At 36.3% G+C, this 22,237-nt stretch overlaps 2 protein-coding genes across 8 annotated transcripts; one reads left to right on the top strand and one right to left on the bottom strand.

Moving 5' to 3' along the window:
* Positions 1-77: 77 nt before the first annotated feature.
* On the bottom strand, positions 78-22,185 carry LOC138189592 (centrosomal protein of 135 kDa). Of its 6 annotated transcripts, none has more exons than XM_069131640.1 (21): positions 22,058-22,185; positions 21,080-21,638; positions 20,551-20,851; positions 20,175-20,407; positions 19,762-19,954; positions 19,521-19,687; positions 19,167-19,362; positions 18,890-19,081; positions 18,708-18,805; positions 18,524-18,625; positions 18,210-18,446; positions 17,951-18,046; positions 17,091-17,320; positions 16,548-16,758; positions 16,351-16,466; positions 2,846-3,125; positions 2,079-2,276; positions 1,773-1,949; positions 1,471-1,673; positions 1,085-1,219; positions 78-202 (listed from the first exon to the last, which is right to left on the bottom strand). In XM_069131640.1, exons 2-21 carry the CDS (start codon positions 21,266-21,268, stop codon positions 148-150), a joined length of 3,609 nt encoding a protein of 1,202 aa, XP_068987741.1. In that variant the 5' UTR covers positions 21,269-21,638; positions 22,058-22,185; the 3' UTR covers positions 78-147. The 6 variants fall into 6 exon arrangements, with proteins under 6 accessions (XP_068987741.1, XP_068987745.1, XP_068987744.1 ...); XM_069131644.1 differs by having other exon boundaries at positions 20,238-20,407; XM_069131643.1 differs by lacking the exon at positions 22,058-22,185 and adding an exon at positions 21,855-21,975.
* Positions 11,564-16,233, top strand: LOC138189604 (uncharacterized). 2 transcript variants are annotated; one of them, XM_069131667.1, is made up of 5 exons: positions 11,564-11,757; positions 14,088-14,259; positions 14,448-14,641; positions 14,732-15,063; positions 15,164-16,233. In XM_069131667.1, exons 1-5 carry the CDS (start codon positions 11,675-11,677, stop codon positions 15,865-15,867), a joined length of 1,485 nt encoding a protein of 494 aa, XP_068987768.1. In that variant the 5' UTR covers positions 11,564-11,674; the 3' UTR covers positions 15,868-16,233. The 2 variants fall into 2 exon arrangements, with proteins under 2 accessions (XP_068987768.1, XP_068987767.1); XM_069131666.1 differs by lacking the exon at positions 11,564-11,757 and having other exon boundaries at positions 14,094-14,263.
* Positions 22,186-22,237: the final 52 nt, after the last annotated feature.

Raw genomic sequence — 22,237 nt, 5'->3', positions numbered from 1 at the left:
GAGTTTATTTTGCAGATTTAAGCATCTTGAGCGTGACACAGCGATAGGATTTATCATTTTCATTCCGTGTTTTTCAGTCTGACCATCGCATTCTCTGCTTGTTTCATTCTGTAAATATCTATATTGATTAGAGTAGGTTAAACGACTTTATATGACCACATTTGAATCTACGTTAAAACTGTCTGGCGTTGAATTAAAAGACCTGTAAATAAAAAAAAACGAAAAAGATTTGAACGAGTGGAAAGCATTAAGAGTTCTGCTGTTAAGCATTTAAGTTAAGCATTTCTGTCCTGTGAATAATATTCACAGGAATAAATTTAAGATTTAAATTATTATACTCTTTGACGTAGCATTGAAATTTATTTATTATTTCTATGCAAAGAAATATTGTATTAAAATTACTAGTAGGGCTATACTACTACTACTACAGGACATATACAAAATATGTTTTTAGTACAATCACAAAGGCTTTGGACATTTGTTAAAATCATTCTGTTTCGAGACGTCTGCTTCGTTAATACAAGGCGCAAATGGCGATTTGTTCGACGATGGATGGTGCAAGACATTTTTCGATGGCAAACACTTGCAATCCAAGGGAAAAGAATGTCTCTCGAATACCGATCGCGTGCCACTATGTGTACGAGGATATTTGGGGATCGCGGTGTAAGGTTTCTTCAGCCAGTCTACTTGCCTGGCAGTTTAAGTTTTCGCTTTTATCACTTGAACTCGAGAAAATAATGCAGAGGGGGAAAATGACTTGGTTGAAATTCAAATTTTGGACTTTTTACAACGAAAACGGAAAACGAAAAACGGAAAACGGAGAAACGCGTCCAGGAAAAATATCAATTTTATGACACACTGTATGGAAACAACGAAGAAATCCGCCTCTGCATCTAAAGTCGTTACTACTTGATCAAATATGTTTCTACCTGTGATTTGCATCGATTGTCTCATTAGGAATTTGATTGTTAGTTTGACTGGGAAGCGGAGTTTGGACGAGTGGATCAGGGAGACCTTCCGAATATCTAAAAACGATATAACGAACAAAATATTCGTCTATTCCGAGTTCCCGATATGTACGTACCTGCTACGATATTCTTCTTCTTTCCTCGCACGATCAAATCTTTCATGCGTAACTTGTCTACGTAGTTCGCTGATTTGCTTACAATATTCCGCAGCTTGAGTTTGATATTGCCGAAGTTTCGTCGATTCCGAAGATCTGCGTCGTTTAAAGAAGATAAAGAAAAAAGATTACATTGCGGTTAGCATACGTTGACGTGTTGTTAATTAACAGGTTTCATAGGTTATGGATTAACGGATTAAAATGCCAGAAACTTTTTCGCTAACAACGGTAAGGTTCAAGAAACAATCGCCTCGCTTTTCCGTGGCCATGAAACCTGTTAATCGTTTTAGTTGGGAAAATTATCCTACTGATACTTAACCATTCTAGATAATAGTTAAGCTTCTTACAATTTACTTTGAAGTTCAGACATTTTCTGTCTCAATCTGGACACCTCGTTTTGGAGTTCCTGATTATTAGCTTGCACAGTTATAGATTCCTGTCTTGCTTGATCTAATAGCATTTCGAGGCGCTCCACCGTCGCGCAGTCTTTACTCATTTGATCGTGAATTACGGCTTGCTCCGCTTTTAATTTAGTAATTTGCATATCATACTGAAGATGGAACGTGAATTTCAAATTACTTTTATTCCTTTATCCTATATTCGTTACATTTATTCATATATCGGAATACCTTCATCCATGAATATTTACCTGTGTTTTAAGCGCATCTTTATCATCTAATTGCTGCATAAGTGTATCTTTCTGCTGATCCAATTTCATACATAAATCTCTAACAGCGGTTAAATCAGCTTCTGCTCTGTGCCTCTGTTCTCCTTGCTGACGCAATTGTGTTTCTATACTGGCCACACTTTGGGTCAATTCACTGATCTAAAAAATTTGAATCAGCGTATAACATTGGCCGGACACGGGTTATCGAAGTACAAGTTTCCTATCAAAACTCGTACATTTGTCCGATATAGAATAGAGAAGATGAAAATTATTAAAAAAATGGCCAACCTGCGTTTCGTAGCCTCTTATTAAACTATCCTTGTCCGCCAATTGTCGTTCTAAATCCAACAGTCGATCCCTAGCCGATTGCAGTGCTCCTCTTGCTTCGGCTGCTTCAGACTCCAAACTATGGTTATTGTTCTCTAAAACGGTTGCTTCCAAACTTAGACTTCTGAAGTGATTTAACATTTCTGTTCTTTCATTTTCCTGCGAAGTGGATGGATCTTACGAGTATTGCTAGATAGTAGTATTTGACATTTATACATATTTGATAAGAAATGCATAGTCGGGTGAAAAAGATGGAAAGAACTAACGTAAAGTATTGTATTATCTTCCGAATGAATAATATCGATAATACTTAGTTTTACCAATGTTTGTACGATATACTGTTTATATCGTGACTTTAGTTCTTTTGTAAGCTAATGTATCAATAACCAGGAAATATATTTATTTTTCATCGTACTTTCGCAACGCCGACAATAGGACGAATACTATTTACGACAGATCTTATACCAAAGGATAATATTATTATAATATAAACGTAATATCATTTATAAAATCAAATCGGTAAAATCGATGAGAATCGTGAGTGCGCCTGTTTGCTATCTTTCAATCAACATTTTATGCGATACATATCGACGGAAGAATACAAATCTGTGAAATAAAAATATTTCCACCAGCTACTTGTGCATAGTTAATGAAAAACATATTCTTGCTAGTAGAAAAAGTTGTTATAAGAAATGAAAAAGTAATAAATTTCGTAACGGTAAAATCACCTTTCTGTTAAGGAGTTCCTCGGCTCTGCGGACCTCGCTAACGTACGTCTGAAGCTGTCTCTTCAGATCGTAGGATTCGGCGCGAGACGCTTCTATTTCGCATTGCAGGTTTCTCACTTCGCAGGTAGCCGCGGCTAAATCGTCCTGTATTCGTCGATTTTCCTGAATAGCATTCTCCTTGTCGTACGACGCCGTTTGCAATTGTCGTTGAAGATTTTCTACCTCCAGTTGCATCGATCTCAGTTGTCTGTCCTGATCCGCGCTTTGATCCACGCATATTCTGACATTGCGACAAAAGTAACGAGTAAATGAATTGGTCGAATTGGTCGAACCGTGTTATGAAAGATGTACGAAAGGAATTCTTAAGAAGATTTCGATCGAGCGTTTCAAAACGTAACAGAGAAGTAACGAAACCTGTATCAAATATAGATGAGTAAGTAGTAGGCATAGAGGTGGAATAGGAGCGGAGTGTTTTCGTCAAACCTGTCACACACGGTGAATGAATACCGTGCGTCAAAGTTTCAATATCGAATCCGTGTCTATTCGGTTATGCGAATCGCACACGCTCATCCCTCGTGGCGCAAGCCACGTTCTCCGTTGTTCGGAAAGAGGACAAGGGCAGCATGAGCACGTTGACGAATTAGGCAGCTATCGTGCCGAAGTTGCGTAATTTTGCTCCTCGAAGAAATATTTACGTGGCCAGATTTCGTTTCGTTTGTGTATCACGTAGCGGCGAGAACGACTTTATTAGGGAGAAAAAGCCGAATACGCAAGGAGGGAAGAAACTAGCGATAGAAAGCCGATATCGAGTAGCAACGTGCATCGCTGCACGTCTCTTATTAAAACGTTCTAACTACTGACGAATCGCCACTTTAATGCCTTTCAATTACACGCTACAGCGAATACGTGTCCTGATTTAAACGATATTTAACGTATATCCGGACACGTATTATCCGTACGATCTAATAAATTCGCCTGCCTGTTTATTCTGTCTGTATAAAAATCGTACCGTGATAAAAAGCTACCGTGGAAGCTGGCTACGGACAGACGACAAACGGAATGCTGAAATTTCTGATACTACGAAAATTCAGTTTTAGCTGCGGTGGATAAAAATATAGCTAATGAAATATATTAAAATGGCATTTCGTAAGGATAATCGAGATAAATGGTAGAGGATCGGCGCTACGGCACAACGTAATCATCTATCGTGGATCATCCGCGCGTGTCGATTACGCGTCCGCGTGTTATGTAAGCGGCAATAACGCGTAGTATAGGGCGCATAGTAGCAGGAATTGAAAAAGGAAAAAGTCCGAGAGAGGCCTGTTCATCGAACAGACACGACTTTCTCTCATCTCGACGTGCGCTTGCTGGATACCGGGTCGGCGCGCGGCAGCTTCCTTCGATCATCCGTGTCCGTACGATGCCGCCTTTTCCTCTATACGATAAAAGTGAAAATAACCTCGAGACGTTTGCGGTGGTATTGCTGGAAACCGTTCGCGCGCGCACCCGATACGCACAAATGCCTCGTAAGTGCGTTTCTTTACGGTTTTTCAAAAATAATCGAGCGTGATGTCAAATAAACGTCGTGGAAAATATGTTTCCATATTTTTATGGTATTATACGATACGTTGTTAGAATCTTAGCGACACGAATCTTAACGAATACGCTGAAATTATTTTAGATAACAGGTATTTATGAAAAATTGGATATAACGTAACACGAAGACGCGGAGAATGTACGCGGCACTTAAAATAAACGTAAAGTGGCACAATGGACGAAGGATCGATTACAACCGTATGATAAGAACAAGCGGAATTGTGTCACGGACCCGGCGAAGAAACGCGACGAGAAGAATACTAGTTTCCAATGCAATACGATATGATAGGTAGATTGCGTAACCCTTGAATTTTCATTAGCGGTAACATCGGGATCGGGAATATGTAATTCGAATAGCCGGCAAAGTGAAATAAATGGACGATAGGACGGATGCTCGTTTTCTCTTAAAAACTTTAACATATGGAAGATGATTTCGTCGGATCTGATCGATGCAACGCGAAGATGCAACGCGCGTACACCTGCTGTAAATATTAGACGGAAGAATTTCTCTATCTGTCTCGCTTTCTTTCACCAATTCCAGCTACATCGCGCGTCGGCCGCAGGAAAGCGAACTATTCTATATAAGAGAAATAGGAAGAGCAACGTAGAAAGCAGCAGAGGCTCGTACTCGTCAGGGCGGACGTTCTCGTAATGCCCATCCTACGTTATAACCGCTCTATGCAACATTTCACTCGAACGGCTAAATAAGAATATTCAACGATTCGAAATATCTTGCCGTTATCCTGAAAATACATTAATGATATCGATTTCAGGTATCGAATTATATCTTATACGAGTAATACACGGATCGTGGAGAACCAGCATCCGCCGGATACAGGAAGAGATATACGCACGTACGAAACGTACGGAAAAGATTGATAAAAGAGAAAGGAAGAAAATGCAGCAATTTATGGTGTTGGTGTAAACGCATGTTCTCGTCGTATACGTCGTACGCGACCGATGAAACTATCGCGGAACTTCGCTGCTGTTCGTTTCCCCCTCGTTTAGTTGCGGTAAAAGTTTACTTATTTTCCAACAAGGTACTTTCATAATCGCGAATCGAACGTTGGAAACGTTCGATTTACGCAGTTACGTTTACCGCGCGTATAATACATCGCCGAAGAAGCAAAAAGAAATCACGACGCGAGCGTATATCAGCAGCACTCTCGATGAATCGGTGTTACGATAATTTAATAAGCGTGGCAAGTAACTTGCGCTTTCTACGAAATAAGAAAGTTTCGCGCTTTTCCTTCGTCTTCTTTTTCTTCGCGGGCAATAGTCTTTGAAGGGAGAAGAACGAAACAGGCGCTAAAGAAGAATTAAGAACGAGAAGAGATTCAAGGTTTTGGCGCGATCGCGAAGGTCATCCGCGTGCGTCTCGTTCCGCTAGACACCGTCATTCAGCGACACGTACTTTCATTCTCGTTGATCGTTCGTCCTGAAGAACGTCCCTGAAATCGAAGCCGCGACAAGAACGAAAGAGGCTTCATTTCGAATTTCTTTCGTGGAATTTCCGAGCTATCGTGATAGATCTGACCTCGGAATATGACGAAACGTAGCCACGTAATTGGATAGGTATCGTGGCAAAGTTCGTTCTATCCTTTGAATTCGATCGTGACCCGGATACGCCAAAATACGTCGTGTTAAGCAATGAAATTTCGTTATTTCGTGGAATAATTACGTATTCGCATGCTTACTTATTGCCAGAGCAAACTATAATTTGTTACGTCCAGATTACGTAAAATCGATCAAACGTCCTCCCGTCTAACTTGCCGTCTAACTAAAGAAGCAAACTTACCGAAGAAACGAAGCTAGGCAGCACGTGGGAAAACACGGTGTTCGGAAGTTCACGAAATGGTTCACACGGCAGAGTGCATCGCCCTGTCCTAAACCCTTAACCAATGAGTCGGCATCTATGCCGATCGACTGGCCTGGCCACGATTCTCTATCTACCGCTGCTTAATGTCGGAAAGTCGGAACGAACGGCCCTTTTAAGGATGCCATTCACCTTTACCACAACAGGCAAAGGGCATTGCACGGTTTCTCGAAACGCAGGGGACGTAAGCACGTGAGAAGCACTCGTAACAGGATGCATACTACGCGAGGTTACTCTACGCTTGTACCAACTGTACGTTGTAACGTGTTCGAATCGTTGATCCTAGAGATTAGACGATTCTCTCTGAAACAGAGCCTCTGCTCGTCGCCTCGTTTCGAATCTTCGTATAAAAGTCGCATTCCCAAAATGTCTCTCGGTTTGCAAAAAACATTCGTATTATATAATATAATATATACGAAATAAATACAAAAGGTATCACCTCCTACAGAGTTAGTTTCTTTCTTCGTCCAAGCTGCTGGTTTTCTTCCGTTTTACTCGCGCTCTCGCCACGAGTTCCGAAATTCTGACAATGAGTCGATTTAATCCTCGAGTTACGAAATGTACATACAAGCCTTTAAGATTTTCTTCGAGCGTTAAAAGTGTTTCCGCTGCATGGAAACGAGAGCAAGATGAAGACAAAAATTGAAGGACGCGAGAGGGAATGCAAGTATTTGAATATTATTAGGCGGTGGGACAAGATCGAGTTGAGTTCCAACGACTCAAGTTTCTGGTGTCGTTCGGAGCTGTATAATCTTAAGATGGGTAAATAGATGAAAGTTACTAAACTTTTATTTAAACTTGAAACTACACTAGTATTTGTCGTCGTCGTCGTCGTCGTCGTCGTCGTCGTCGTAATAATACAATAATACGTGAACTAGACTGCTCTTTGTACGTTTCTCTTCCTATTGTTTGCTATATTTTGTATAAATTTTGTATTTTCCAATATCCCGTTAACCATCCCGTTAACGCTGTAGTAAGAATATAATTTGGAGGATAATACGAGAAAGCAAGAAGAAAGAAAAAGAAATATCGCAAAGTACGGGTGACGAGAGAAGAGGTAAACCGTGTTTCAATGAAATATTTCCTCGACACTCGCAACTAGTATCGATGTTCTAGGAACAGGTGTTGGATCGGTTTCCGTCAATGCGTTTCGTATAACTCTACGAGTTACCGAAAGGAAAGCAGTAGCGATAAAAACCACCTATATATAGGTTCTTAACGAGAGAAAGAAGACGAGAACGTATCGTCACGTAAGCGGAAGCTTGATCTTCGTAGAAATGGATTTTGAGATAAAGCGAATAAAAATTATTTGGTTTGGTTCAACTTTTACCAGACGTAACGAGTATAACGAGTCGCAGAGCGTTTCTAAAAACACTCGCACGCTCGTTTAATACGAAGAAAAAGCTTAATGTCGTTTAATCGAGCGATCGGCCATCGGTCATCGGCCATCCTACGAATAGAGGAAGAACGTCCATTTGGGACAAGAAACGTGGAAGACGTATCGCGACAAAGATCGTGTCAAGCTGTCAAATTTACTAGGAAAGTGGTACCGCAAACAACGAGACGATACGTCTAACTACCGTTTAACAGATTCAAAGGTCCGTATACGAGGATCCGAGAGACGCGAATGGGTTTATGGCGATTTCCGTTGGTCGATCCAGCCGGACTCTGGCTGTCGTTCTTTTCGAATTATGCAACGCGCAACTCAGTCGACGAAAGCGCGTTCCTGCGGAGTTGGATGCCCGTAGCGACCTTCCGGAGGTCGTAAGACGACGAAAGTACCAAGTACCCGGTTCTTTCTTCGGAGAAGAAAATTTCACGACTGGCAAATGCTCGACGGAGGCTATATCGACTGCATCGACTAGAGTCGATATCTATGTAAATGGGGAAAACCTACACTCGATCCTTTAGTCTCGATATATCCCGCTATCTTCGCTTTCTTCGTCACGCGATGCTACACGCACAAATCCGATTCCTAGATCCGAGACACTTTCGATCGATAACAAAAACTCGCCTCTTCTGTCTTTACGTTTCCGCGAAAGTACAATTTATTTAGAATTATTTAGAATTAAGGTAGGTCTCTACCTAATCTGATAGGTGGTACGTTCGCAAATCGATTTTACAGAGGATCCACGTGGTCACACCGCGTGTCGCAATTCGACCGTAGTAATTAAACGTAAAACGTAAATAGGAGATTATTAGGTACTGGCAGATTTCAAACGGATTGGAAAATGTTCAAGCATGATTTCATTGCCATTGTGCGTCGAACGTTACGAAAACCCACGCACGAAACTTTATTGCCCCCATCGAACCGTCCAACTGTCGTCGTATCATGGATCCCTGTCCGATTCTCGCCCGTATCGAACCGGATACGCGACGGCGGATTTCTGCACTAAGGAACGTGACGTGCTGACCGTACGCAGTCGAGAAGCCGTTTACGATATGCAGAGCTTGTGCTATGCGCGATTGAGAATTTTATTTCGGCTGTTTGCTCGACGTAATCGCCATCCATTCGCAGATAGAACGAACCTACGAAAAAAAAAGTGAGACGAGTGCCGGTCTAGGAGATTCGGTTCTTGTCTTGGGCAAGTTAGGTAACAGCGCGAAGCCGCGGAGCTGATTCCAAGTCGATGTTCAGTGTTGCCGCGGTGCTCCAACTAACACGATCGCCGCTCTTCGTTTCGTGCGCGCCTCGTGTCGATCGCAGCATGTCAAAGGGCCGCGATAAAACGACACGATCAATTTTCGCGAATATCTGTCATGTGATTACCAAAAAGTTACATTCTTAATCGCCTTCACCATGAGAACCACATTGTAAGTCATCGTTTACAATTTTCTTTATTTTCTACGAATCGAAATTTCAATATCGTTCAGTATCGATAACGGACGATTTCATTTATGTTAGATCAGCGAATAATACAAATAAAATACTTGTTTCTCTGTTATTCTTTCTCGTCTGGATACGTCGTTTTATAATCATTTCATAGATCGTCGCATAATTGTCGAATTAAGTACAAAAAGTGTAATATACGTATGGAGGAAAAGCAAAAATTTACCCTTTCGTTAGGGTGCTGTTAAATCTGCGTAAAAGGACATCGACAAGATATTCACTCGACTCTGACAACGAGTTTTAACAGATTTTCATCTTTTACGCGCAAATAATATACGCAGAGTGTAGGCAATTTGTTGTGTTGTTTCGAGTTGTGAGTCGTGAGTTGTGAAAGCATATTTCATTTAAAATATATCAATGTCGAATACCCGATAACTCGCCTGTATCGTGAAGACGATGCAACGATACGATTAAAAAGCGAACATACTATAAAGAGATACCGTGGCTGGTAAACTCGTACCAAGAAACGCAATTATTAACTTCAAATATATAACTTCATGAAAGGCAATGCTCGTTACTTTCTCGCAATAATAGATCGTGGAATTTCGATTTCGCACAAATTCGTTAATATTTATAAGAATACGTATTACCTGGTAGCTCTGAAAACATCGTTTTGTTTAACCATCTACCAAATATTTTTACCTTCTTGTATTTAATTAACTCTTATATTTATATATATTTATATTTCTTATAAAAATTCTTTTCTTACTTTTTAGAAGGTTAAATGTTCTGTTGTGTGTGTTTACGGTGAAAGTTGCATAACGGCAACATGACTAATCTCGAAACGATCGTTTCGTTTCTCTAACATAAATGTCAAGACCTGATCTTTGCGAGAGATCCTTCGGTTTAATTTAATTTCATGTTATTCGTCGATTACATCGATTTTGTTACATAATCTTGCCACTAGAGCGGCTTAACTAGGACACAACGGGATGCAATGAAAGAAGACAATGAAAGAGCCGAGTTACTCTAATAACGAAGGTTCGTTAGGTAGAATTTCAGATTAGTTAAACTCGTTAATTAACTTTACTTTATATAGACATTTATTTTAACGAAGGTAACAGTTACGAGAAGCTTTATGGAAAATTATTATAATTCGATCAATTGAATTTCAAATAACAACTGATTTGTTTTGCTAAAATTAAGAGAAAATTGAAACATCGAGAAATTGCAAATTTTGTCGTGAAAGTATACACGGAGATTGTTAATCGAACTTAACTTAACTTAACTTAACTTAAATGTCGCTAAATAATTCCATTCTCAGATACTATTTATACCGATGTGGAATATCGATATGAAAATATCATTGTTATTCGGTTTAATGGTTTATGGGCATGATATCGGTGTAAATCGTTGAATATGAAAGAAATGTCACGTAGGTATTTAAAACACCGGCAAGACAGGCACAGTTTGATCGTTGAAATAGCAGTAGCGATCATCGAATGAAATTAGACGAAACGAACAAAGTTGACAGTATGCTAAGTATACGCTTCATTAAGAACGAGAAGCAGCGAAAAAATATTCGAACAAAAGGAAAGAGAAACAAAGCGAGAAAATCCTAACGTTCGTTTCGAATAGCCGATATGTTTGCAACAACCGCGTCAAACTTGACAAATTTCATCTGTCTAACTGAACGAACGACAGCTAATCGTTACATTTTAACCGCGTGAATAAGGAGAAAGTTGGTTGGCAATGAAAGTTACAAGTTAAACAATTATGTCGATGCTTTTCGAAGATACACAAGTACGTATATAGTAGGTGCAAGCAGTATCCTAGAATCTAATTTAGTCGAACTGCCCGCCAACGAACGGCTAGATCGTAAAAGTGTTCGGTTGTAAAAAAATGCGTCCGGCTACTGGCATAACGCTACTGATTTTTATCAGATCTACTATTATGTAACGAGTATAAAAACTGAAAGGTAGGCTGAGACGCGAAACAGCTACGAACACATCGAACAGTGGACCAACGTGAAATGGGGACGAGTTATGTCACAACAGACGACAAATAATAGATGTGCGATATGAGATAACATCAATATGAAATACCCATAGGGTATAAATATATATGTACATATGTATGTATGTATGTATGTATGTATATAGATGATTATGAAAAGATCTGCAAATGAAACCCATTTATTTGGACGAAATTAGCTGCGCAAATTAACGTTAAACTTCAAAGTCGAAGTAAACGAAATGGACCCGAAGGTATTACGGTGTTAGTAAAAAATCGTCTTTAAGTAGTTTAAAAAAAAATGAAAAAGAACGGAGGCAAATAAATCCTCTTTCTTCGAAGGGGGGAGAGGGGAGGGCAGGCGGGGGGCGGAAGAAATCTGTCATAGATTCAATAATAGTAATCCACATAATACGCATATAGCAATACAATGGGAAAACAAATGATAGAAAAATCATACCTATATCGTCCGTCGTCGTTACGATTCAGACAACTATAACCTTTGAAGGAACTCATGATCGTTGTTTCTTCTCGTAATAAATATCATCGACGGTATTTGTCCTCGTACATTCCTTGCTACTCCCGAGTAATATCAAAGTAAGTAGAATGCAAGAGACGAAGCAAACACCCACACTAATAATTTTGTACGGAACACTGCCGTCATTATTGCAAACTGTGTCACTATAGTTACACTTTTTTTCGATATTCGATTGTTAATTGGGAAATATTTGAAAATTCTAGTAACTTCGACCCCTTCCTAGTCTTCGTTTCGAAAAGATCTCCTGAATTCGTTAAATTCAATGGTATTCACTCACCGAAGAGTTACGAAAGCAACTTTACGAGTAATTTAAGAATACAAATTCAAAACTCTGCGTTTACGTAATCCCGGTCAAATTCTCTCAGTTAGTCGGCTAAATGAACATAGTAATTTATCTTGATACGTTTACGTATTAAAATGCAGTTAACGTGAAAGTTTTCACGCAATACTCCCCCGTTTCTCAGCAAGTAATTAATAAAAGCAATTAATAAAACGCGTTGATCCTACGAATGATCGTACGAATCGATGCGAATCCTACGTCTCGTTCGAATAGAAATATCCTTACTTTTCGCTTATGAGATTATTCACTGATATTGAACTATCGAACGTTTGTACTATAAAAATGATAAAATCTTCAAATCATGCCCCTCTTTATCCCGGTAATTAATCGACGCAGATATTATTTCTCCTTCTTTTTCTACGAAAACTTTTATTTCTCTTTAGAATGTTTAACGCGGACTTTAGAGATTTCGAGTCTGATTCTGTTTGCTTGTAAGAACCTGGATAAACAGAACCGAAATACTTGAACGGAAGTGACATAATTTTTTGAAAATTCAACAAATCCAAGTGAAGCGTAGGATGTGCGACTCGTTCTAGTTAGTTGTAAATTTAGCTCTAAATTAACAGAAATTCTACATCTAAATTCCGAAGCAAATAATTAAGTCAAATAATTCAGCAAATTAATAATTAATAATTAATAATAGAGCGTTGTACGTGTAATATACCTATATTATATTTATTTGTGTGGCTATAAACAAGACACGTGTACGAAGAGAATGCGTAACCGAGATTGCCTTACCTTACTAAATCTCTAGTACTCTCACTTTTTATTTGCTCCAAGTGGTCACACCAGTTTGACAATGAAGACTAATAATTATACAGGAAGAAAAGGAAGCTCGACATTCCGCGATAGTTCTCCGGTGACCGTGCGACTTTCCTTAATGAGCAGCTCCTACAAACCGCAACCACGTGAAATAATCCCATTTTGTTTACCGTAAAATTTAGACGATTTGAGAATATACTCCTCGGAAACACTAAAACTTTCATCCATATTTACATGATATTGTCCATAAATACGAAGATCGTTAGAATATACATATACGTAATTTACGTAATTTACGTAATTCTATAATTCTAATAATACTACAATCTACGCTGTCAAATAACGAATCAAACGTTTTCTCCAACCAAGAGTACCACGATTCTATTCGAAACACCAGTCTATAAACAGAGCGCGATAAATTAATAAAACACTAGTGAACAATCGACAAAACTCGTTCCGTTATCGCAATGGAAAGTTATTGCATCGAAGAAAGCTTGTCTAGCAACTATCAGGATCTAAGTGCCAAGGTTTCTTGTATCCTGTAATCGTTTCCTTGATTTTGGGAAGAAAAGCGCGCGTAATCGCCAGGATCAAATACACGCCATGATCTTCGATGGTTCATAATCGATGTGATAGAACGTTCCTTGCCTATATTACGTTTCTATTTTTAGAAAAACTTCCAACTTCTACCAAATAATTTTAATACATTCGAGCTTAATTTTACAAGATTACCGATTCCAATCTAATTCAAAAATGTCGTTTAAAGTTATTTGTTCCGTCTACAAATGGGTAAAGTCAAAAGAGAAAAAAGAGAAAAGTGTTTTTGCTTTCAGTTTGCAACAGTAATACGGCACATATATAGAGAATGGTATTCTTATTCTACATGCATGTCGTCATCTCGAGCCCTGCCACCAGGGACAATGCCATTGCCATAGTGAAACAGTGAAAGTATGGTCATTTTATTTCTGTCGTGCTTTTGCTCTGTTCTACCACTACCCTCGATTTTGACATACGTAGACACGAATACGCGATAACATTTTCTATCGCAATCGGTGTTTCCCGGTTTCAAGTGCTCGACCGAGATGAAACCCAAAACCTGAAACTTCAAACCTCATTTTCCTGTAATATCATTTTATACAATTCCTTACAAATTCTAATTTAAATTCTAAAAACATGTAGCAAACCTGTTGTACGTATGTTATCCCTAAACACTTCAGAATGCCATTTTAATATCTTATACGTCAATTTCAATTTCAACTAAACATGAATTCGTTAAATGCGTTTCAGCGCTTTACCAGATGTATTGGTAATTATCTGGTTCGCGTCGATTGTTCGCGTTAAGTCAGCGATAATGCCTCCACCATGGGCAGATCCGTCAAGCAATCCCTGCGCCGCTCAACCACGTGGCTGGCAATTGTTATTTTGGCCGCCGGATGGAAAGTGTTACAAAATATTCCAGGCAGGTGCTGCATTTCTCTTTACAGAGTCATTCGAGTTCTCTCAATAGAATGTACATTAGAGAAGCAGCTTCTCGTGTTTCTTTTCTTTTTTTACTTAACCGACCGACATTGAGTTTACTTGGTCGAGAAATATAATAAATAATCTATTTATAATTATAATTTAACAGACTATAGACTTGTTTGACAGGTTGGAGCACCATGCCCAGAGACAATGGAACTAGGTCCAGCTGCAGGTAGAGGTGGAACTGTAGCTGAATGTAGATGTCCTCCAGGAACCGTGCAATCTCCTAGAGACGCTCTTTGCCATAAAATATATACGAGAGCATCCTGCTCAAAAGGACAATTTTTTGCACCCGTTCCAAAGACTTCTGGCAAGTCTAGGTATTACGATATAACGAATCTAACAGATCTTCGTACGGTGTAACTAACATAAAAAGTTTCCCTCTAAATTTAATTTATTTTTTAATAAAGGTGGGGTGTCTGTCATGATCCAGAGCCATGTACGGGGAAAGGAGAAGTCTACTGGCCTAGGGATGGCAAATGTTACCCCAAATATAGCAAAGGGCCATGCCCAAAAGGTGAACTCCTTGCTACAGATGAAGACGGACTAACGGTATGTTCCTGCTCTAGAAATGGAGAACTTGGACGATATCACTGGGCGGGTAGTGTGGGTGGTTGCCACGAACATTACACTAAAGGCCCATGTACGGAACCTGGAGAATTATTTTTACCAGGTGGCGTATGTGGCTGTCACTCTGAATTACCTCATTACCATGAACCAACTGCGATGTGTTATCAATTAGGTAAGACGATTCAAAATACGCATGATGCATAAGCTTCTTCCAATTTTCTACTATTTATTGTTACTTTACATTATTATATTGTACTCGTTTATTAACACAGGCGGTATCGGTCCATGTCCGCAAGGGCATCACTTTATTGTAACAAACACGATAACCAATGAAGAAATAGTTCAAGCTAAGTGTGTATGCAAGCCAGGTCATGTTCTCTATGAAAATGGATTTTGCTACAGACTTTACACAAAAGGACCTTGTGAAAACGGCTACATGCTAATAAATTCGACGACTTGTATTCCTGTGCCTTGTAAACGGGGTCGACTATATTTTTCACAAGAAAAGACATGTTACAAAATAGGAACCAGAGGACCATGTCCGAACGGACAAGTTGTTTTATATGATTATAATATACGACCATCTGTTGATGGAATCGGTTACAATGGAGTATGTGGATGTATAAATATACTGACCGATTCGAAAAAATGTTCCGAAGAAATTAATGTTAGCTGCGAATCTACGCCCGGAATGGTGGAAATAAATAAAACCTGTTACAAATTATATACACAAGGTCCGTGTACTGCAGGAGAATGGCTGGTTGCACGAAGAATGCCAAAACAGAGCTTATGGAAGAACGAAGGATCAGAGCCAAGGGCAAGATGCGAATGTAGACCCGGATACAAAAGAATCACGGACGGTCCACAAATTTCTGAGTTAGAAAGTAATAATCTCTTCTCCCTGGGTGGTTGTCAGCCACCCACAGTAAGTTTAGCAAAGTTTCTCAATGGAAGAGTAAAGTCGATAAACTTTTAAGTAAAGAGGTCAGACTGCGTATAATATTATAGCATATGGTGATGATAAAATGAACTATTTGATATGCATTTTTTTTTTTTATTTTTTTTTAGATATTATGTGTAAATAACGTTGTATAAAGGCTGCGCGTAAAATGTTCTCAACAATCTCGTGTAAATTCCTCGAATTTCTATTTATTTAATATCCTAGTGCTATGAAATCTTTCGTTTAATTCCATAGTTTAAGTCTATACCGTCTTAAAATTTGTTATACAGATATACTCGTATTAATATAATTCTAGTACTTATTTTTAGTATTACTCTATTATAAATGTATGCGAAAAGACTTTTGTCAAATCTAATAATTAAATATCACCTTTACTGCCAATGTTTTGTAAATATATACAATTTATGGTGTCTCTTTTAGAATATAGTAATTAGATTTCTGAAAGCTGATAAGATTTTCTAGAATGTGTCAAATTTTATAAATACATACGATACTCACTGATTTTTGTGTTGCAGATCGTGAATCTGTTGCTCGCTTCCTATTAGTTGTTCTTCTTTCATCAGAATTTCTTTTTCTAGAGTAGCTATCCTTTCTGTTTTCTCGTCCAATACCATCTAACAAAATTCTCTTATTCATTACATCATACGTAAGTATGTCGTTGGATACTTTGCAATATAATTGTATCTATTACTCACTAGCAATTGATCTTTTTCGTGATCCAAATGTGTCATATTTGCTTTAAGATTGTTAATTTCTTGTTGTAATCCTTCCACTTGATTTTCTAACTCCAACTGCTGCCGTTCCATCGTTCTATTACGGTCCAACGTCTTATTCAGTTCGGACTCCGACTGTGTCAATTGATTCTGAGCATCTCCCAAAGCCTGATCCGTTTGATCTTGTAGAGCTCTATCATATTTATTAATTATGTATATGTATCTACTGAATACTAAAGAAAATCATAAGGAAATATTTCTGTGTTATATTCTCTACAAAGTTTTTCTTTCATGAAAAATATTAGGTCGTCCGAAAAGTATCTTTCATTCTATACGGAAATAATGGATGCACAACATTTTCCGTTTTATATTATTTTATTGAATTACGTATGATCAAGTTTGTTCTATCAAAATAAAGATCACAACGTTCGACAGATTAAGTTTTATGTTTGTATAAGGATGCATCGTTGTAAGAAACGTGTTTGTGAAAGAAAAACACTTTTCGGACAACCTAATAAGTAATACCGAAGTTGAAAGTATTGTGTTCTTTGAGTTCCTAATTCTTGCTTAGTCCGTTTTAATTCTTCTCGCAAATCTTGTAATTGATCCTCTAGTCCATTGATAGTTGCTCTTCGTGCTCCTTGCGTAAGTAAAAGCTCTTGTCGTTCTTTTTCTATCTGTTTCAATCGAGTTTCAACGTCGGTCAAATTTTCTTTTAGACGACGTTGTTCAGATGTATGTGCTTCCGCAGCCATCTAATTTACAAATTTCCATAATGAATTTGCCATATATGAAATTACTGTCGTTTGCCGACAAGTCCGAATTGATCCAGCCACTGCAGTACGAGAACTGAATTAATTTGCATTTTTTAAAACTGATCTCTCTCTCCAAATACGAATTCTGTGAGGTGTCTTATTGTATCTCAATTACTCTCCTTGTCCCTTATTCTTATATTCAACGTACTCACAGAAGAGCGATCCGAAATCAGATAGATAATAAGATATTAAGAAAAGATAGAAATCAGATATTAAGAAAATGTTATTAGCTACATGTGAAAACAGAACCGGGTGTGCTTGCTTGTTTTGAAGCTTCGGGAGCGCGCAAGTACATGAAATTGATGTCGTGACATCAAATTTAAAGTGCTTCGGCGACAGTCAAACCGCTCTGTGTTCTCGCTTAATTATATTTCTAACAATAACTCATAGATGACAAGCGACATTTGATTGTAGTAGTAAGAGTACATGTTACGCTATTACCATTCTCATATATTCTCGCGAGCGTGGGTTCCGAGTTAAGTGGATAACATGTTCTCATATGACACGATAAAGAGCATTTATAATAACAAATTTACCTATATTCACCAATAAATAAACTTTACGAATTACCTTTAATCTTTCACGTAATGCATCGCGTTCTTCGATTAAACGATCGACATCTGCCCGTGCAATGTCCCGTTCATGTTCCAGACGTTCAATAATATTCTAAAAAATGTTACTTTTATAAATTTAATTAGATATTCTTAAAAACATTGTATTCATTTAACATTTCAAATAAAGCTATGAGGATTTTCTCTAATTATAAAGTAATTTTAATAACAATCTTCTAAATTGCAATTTTTGCAACAAAATTATTCATACCCTTTACCTTTGTCTTTCCAACGTCTCTCATTAACGGAGGAGAACAATTACAGCCAACACCACGTTTGCATACATTGCAAAGTCGATAAGGTGCTTTATGTTCAGTTTTACAAGTTTGTAAACGTGTTTCTAAATTTGTTTTTTCACGATGCAGGTCTTTCTTTTCTCGCTGTAATTCATCTAATGCATTTTCCTTTTCGTTTAACTCACATTTTAATTCTCGTATTCGCGACCATAGGTCAACCTATTTTTAAAAATAAAGATAAAATATTACATATGTATTAAAGAAAACTGTGCAAAAGGAAACGGGTAACACTTTACATGGTCTTTTTCAATCGTTTTGTTATAGTTATCCTTGATATTCTTGTATTCATTTTTATAAAAATCTCGTTCCCTTCTTAGTTGCTCCACAGCTTGTTGTAACTGATAAAGTAAATATTAGTTAATATATTTCTATAATTACCAAACTATCGTGCACGAAAGAAATATTTTTCATGAAACATACATCATTTATTTCAATTTCTTTTTCATATCCAGCATCGTTTATACTCTGAAGAAGATCTCTTCCTTTATATGCTTCTTGAAATTCTGTTCTACCTTGCCCTGATGATTTTTAATAAATTGATAAATCTTTGAATATAGAATTACTCTATTTTTCTTATTATATTCTATATTTTATAATTTTACCTCTATCATAATCATTCTTTCGTCCCTTTTCTTTAGCATCTTTCAAATTTATGCAGACATCGTCTAATAATATTTCCCTTCTATTTATTTGTTCCTTTAATAATTTATTACTATATTGTAATTGAATAATATCTTGTCTTTGTTTTTCATTTTCCTTAATCAATCTTTCGATTTCATCATTTAAATTTTTTTCTATAATATTATTAAAAAAAAAGCAATACTGATTAACTATGAAACTATTTAATTATATTTATATGAAAATAAAAGTTCTGTTTACCAATCACTGTTAACTCATTTATCCTGTCAGTCATCTGTTTCTTCTCATCTAATGTAGATTCCAAAGTACGTTCAATAGTACGTTTCTCCAGCTTACAAGCTTCTAGATCTGCTTTCAATTCTTGTACTTCTCTATGCTCAACAGTTAATTCAGCTTCTAATGCGTGTACTCGTGCCATTACATTCTCTAATTTTTCCTGCAGGAATATAAATTCCATAACAATAATTATAATGCAATAAATTTTAACTATTAATTACGATATTATTATATTATTATTATTATTATTATTATTATTATTATTATTATTGTAAATATTAGGGTGTAGTCTTTAAAAACGTTACAAAGATTTATTACCTGCAATTTAGAAACTCTCCTATTGTTTTCTTTAACTGCAGAATTACAATCAGCTTCTACAGCTAATGCTATGTGATCTATATCTCTTAATTCCTTTTCTAATTCCTCATTTCGATCAGCAAGTTTAAGTGCTTGAGACATAGCATCATGTTGTTTATTTAAAGCTTCTGTAATAGAATATAGTTACGTACATAAGGAATTTTCTTGATTTTACATTAAACAGACAACATAGTTTGATTACCTTTTAATTGCTGTTCTAATTCCAATTTTTCTTGTTGAAGAACTTTTAATTCATTACTATCTTTGTTATAATTGGACATTACAAAACTGCTTTCTGCTTTTTTACAGGCACAATCTTTAGAAACAGCCAGATACGGTCTACCTCCTTCTAACATCTTCTTCAGTCGCAAAATTTCTTTTTCCTTCATAGTTAGCTATAAACATATTTCTATAGTATACTTGTATCTATTCTTATTACCAATTTTTATTAATTTTTACAAATTTAAATAAACATGCATATATTTAGTGCCCATACATCCTTTACTGTTAGTTCTAATTAATAGTAATTAAAATATTCAATATGTTATATACATTTTCTTACATGCAAACAGGAGCAATTTAAACTCATGCAAATGTAATTTAACAGTAATATACCTGACTTTTTAATGTTTGTACATTGTCAATTTGTAAAGAGAGATCTCCCTTCAATTTTGTTACCTCATGACTCAAACAATTCATCTTATGATCTGCCATGCTTAATAAATCAACAATTTTTGGTTCTGCTACACTCAAGTTTGGTAACGGAGTAACTTTAACTCCTGTTTTTGGTAACGGTTCACTTTCTATAACTGGTCTTCGTAGTGGGAAAACAGGACGTTTCTTAGAAACTGTAATGGTAAAAAAATAACAATTTGATAATATTTAAAAGCATTTAATTTTACATATTCATAATCTAAAGTCGTATTCTAGAATCACAAACATCTTGTAAAAGAATAATCTCAAACATATCAAAAAATGAAAAGTAATTTACCTAGGCCAACATTGCTGATGGATGGTTTTAAACATTTTCCTTGGAGTTCCAAAATTCTTTTTGATTTCTTAGCAGATACAGCTTCTAGCTCTTTAATCCTATGTAAATTCCGAGAAGATGCCAGTTGAAGATCATTACATTCACGCTCTAATTTATATATTTCCTTCTTCAGGTCCTTAATCTGCTTTTGATGACATTCCTTTTCTTTTATCAAATCTAAGTGAAGCTGGTTACATTCTTGCACTAGCCTTACATTATCACATTTATACGGATCAATTGTTGATTGTAACTGAGTGTAAGCCTATTTATATGATACAAATATTAAATTATGCAAATATAATAACAAAATCTAATAATATAATTTGCTCTTTATTATCTTTCGATCAAAAGATATTAAAATATCTTTCATATTTCCCTAAATGATTATTGTATAAATGGTATATTCATTGTTTCATACAAAGGGTGTTTTAGAAATACATATTTATATTAAAATTAAAAGTAAAAGATTTTAAATTACAAAGATACAGACCTCAATATTTTCTTGAGCAATGCTTTTAAAATGCTTTAAGCTTTCTGTTGTTTGTATCAAATCAGCCAATAACTTTTCTATCAAAGGAAGTGAATCTAATGTAAGTGCTTGTTTGTATCCTAAACTGTCTAAATGCTTGCGGACAGTTCGATATCTTGCAGCTACGTTACATTCATCTTCCATATTCATTTTTGTAAATTTTATAAAATATCTATTTTATTCTATTTCATAAATGTACGATAAATAACGCTTTTAGATTATTTTGTCTTACAACTTATGTTCCAAAAATAATTGCAGCTTCTTTTTTTGGAACTTAATTACACTTATATGAAATTTATTATAAAATCATTTTTTAACATATAATTAATAAAATAATACGTTCTCAAATAACTGATTGTAATATAACCAAGATATTACAACAGCATTTCATCATGCTTCATTAAATCAGCAACTCCATTACAAAATGTTCCATTTTTAAAACAGCCATGATTTTTTTATTAAACACTTGCACCATTCTCTATCAATTACGCGAACAACCTTGTACATTATTATATTTTTTCTGGAACAAAAGACGCATCATGTTAGGCATAAATATTATTCAAAAGTGTTACCAACATTATAGAATGCAAATATTGTTTACGGATGTTGTACATATTACAATTTATGCGTTCAAAAAGATTATAGTAATTTGCATAATTAACGATTTAACAATTAATGATTAAGCAATAAAGTAGCACTTATAATATATTTTAGAACAGTCATTCAAGCTACATACATTTGTACAGTATGATTTTATTTACATTTGAATGTTTTATGAAGTGTAACATAGTCTAAACACAATTGAAATATTTTAAAAGGAACCGTATAACAATCATGTTATATCAAGTATATTGTAAACATTAAATTCCTATATGAGAAAAATGTATTTTAAACAGAAAGAAAAGAAAAGAAATTTTAAAAGTGGTATAAGATGTAAACCTTAGTTGCGCACGTCACTTGTTTATTCATGATTGAAGAATTCTACTACAGAATGCAAAGCTCTACAGAGGTTTGCAGTAACTCTACGCAGTATGTAATTGTCCCGTGTCTTGATAGTCAATTTAAATTTAAAAAATGACCAAGACAGATATCTTTTATAATCATTAAAATAGTTGCAGA

The sequence above is a fragment of the Bombus flavifrons genome, chromosome 2, assembly GCF_040668555.2.
Source record: "Bombus flavifrons isolate JBK064 chromosome 2, iyBomFlav1_principal, whole genome shotgun sequence".
In the NCBI taxonomy this organism is placed as follows: Eukaryota; Metazoa; Arthropoda; class Insecta; order Hymenoptera; family Apidae; genus Bombus; species Bombus flavifrons.
This window is presented reverse-complemented; position numbering and strand designations above follow the sequence as displayed.